The 1,660-nt window shown below is 50.9% G+C and overlaps 1 protein-coding gene across 1 annotated transcript; it reads right to left on the bottom strand.

Moving 5' to 3' along the window:
- Window positions 1–11: 11 nt before the first annotated feature.
- LOC111653691 (myomesin-3-like) lies at window positions 12–1,542 on the bottom strand (the record flags this gene model as incomplete). Its single annotated transcript, XM_023404351.1, has 4 exons — window positions 12–126; window positions 322–509; window positions 663–965; window positions 1,243–1,542. Coding segments are annotated over 4 exons (906 nt in total), but the record flags the coding sequence as incomplete, so codon positions are not given.
- Between the last annotated feature and the right edge of the window lie 118 nt (window positions 1,543–1,660).

Raw genomic sequence — 1,660 nt, 5'->3', positions numbered from 1 at the left:
GACTCTCTCACCGTGCAGGTCGTCAGCCAGGAGAGGTCCGAGGAGGTTGGACGGGTCGGAGACTCCGGCGGCGTTTTCAGCGAACGCTCTGTAGTTGTACTTAGTTCCATATTTCAGACCAGACACCTGAAGTAAAGTCACAGGTAAAACAAAACTGTAACAAAAAACTCATTGTTAAAAATAAAATAACAATCAATAAAGTCCTGCTGGAGGGCTTTTACTGTGAACCAAAACTTCTGATGTAGCCTGACATGCTAACTGAGCCGCTCTGTGACAAGAAACAGGAAACAGGAAACAGGAAACAAGATTTCTTGTTCGTACCTTGTAGAAGAGGTCGGGGCAGAGGCGGGCGTTGCAGCGGAGCCACTTGTCGCTACCGTCCTCGCAGCGCTCGATGATGTACCCAGTGATCATGCTGCCTCCGTTCCTCAGAGGAGTCTCCCAGGTGAGCTGCACCGAGTTCTTGTTCTGGTCCTGCCAGGACAGGTTCAGAGGGGGACTGGGACGCTCTGCAGTGGACAGACAGACACAAGCATTACTTTATTGTCTCTTATGTTTGTGTTGAACTCGAAACATCTGAACTTAACCACGCGTCTCTAACTTCCTGTACATGAACACACGACCGCCCTGAGCTGTGCGAACCCTCCCTCAGTCTAACATACCGATGGGGTCCATGATCTTGACGGGCTGGGAGGCGGCGCTGGGCTTGCCGACGCCGGCTTTGTTCTCTGCCTTGACTCTGAAGATGTACTCTTTGTTCTCAATGACGTCGTTGATGATGGCGCTGAGTTCGTCGGCCTTGGTCACCTGGACGGGCGACCACTTCACCGACGTGCGGTCACGCAGCTCCACTATGTAGGAGGTGATGGGAGAGCCTCCGTCCGACTCGGGAGGCTCCCAGGAGACGGTGCAGCCAAACTTGGTGACGTTCCCCACGATGACGTTGAGAGGAGCCTCAGGGACGTCTGAAGACAACAACAGCAGATAAACATTTACAGTCATATCTCTGTTCAACACTTTGTTTAACTCCATTTTATAGTGACAGATAATTTAGAAATGAGACATTTCTATGTCACAACACCGTTTATGTGTTTTTACGTTTTTAAAAGGGATGTAAAGGTCAGATTCAGGACCATCGCAGTTTGAGTAAATATGTACTTCCTGTGTTTAGAGTAAATATGTATTTCCTGTGTATTGCCTGTGTAGAGCAGATTAAACGTATCAACACAAAGTCGTTCTCACCAAACTTGTTCTTGGCCTGTACGGGTTTGTCGGTATCTACGTTGGGTCCGCTGCCGACCCGGTTCCGGGCGCAGACCCTGAACAGGTACATGGAGTCCCTCTGGAGGCCGGTCACTGTGTACTCGGGACTGTCGATGTGGTCGGTGGCCAGCGTCCAGGTCTTACGCTTCACATCGCGTCTCTCCACCACGTAGCCGATGACCTTGCTACCGCCGTCGCTCTCGGGCTCCTCCCATGCCAGGCTGACCTCGCCGTCGGCGGTGTCCACCACCTGCAGGTTCTTCACGGGTCCCGGGACATCTGGGGAAAAAAAGCAGAAGATCGTCAGGATGACATAAAGAACACAGGAACAGGTAAAGATACATTTATTGTCAGAACAGTGAGGAATGGATCCTAATAACGTAAGAAGCAGAGTTAG

This window comes from Seriola lalandi, unplaced genomic scaffold (genome assembly GCF_002814215.2).
Source record: "Seriola lalandi dorsalis isolate HSWRI2012SDOR001 ecotype SW California unplaced genomic scaffold, Sedor1 jcf7180001974205, whole genome shotgun sequence".
Taxonomy (NCBI): Eukaryota; Metazoa; Chordata; class Actinopteri; order Carangiformes; family Carangidae; genus Seriola; species Seriola lalandi.
This window is presented reverse-complemented; position numbering and strand designations above follow the sequence as displayed.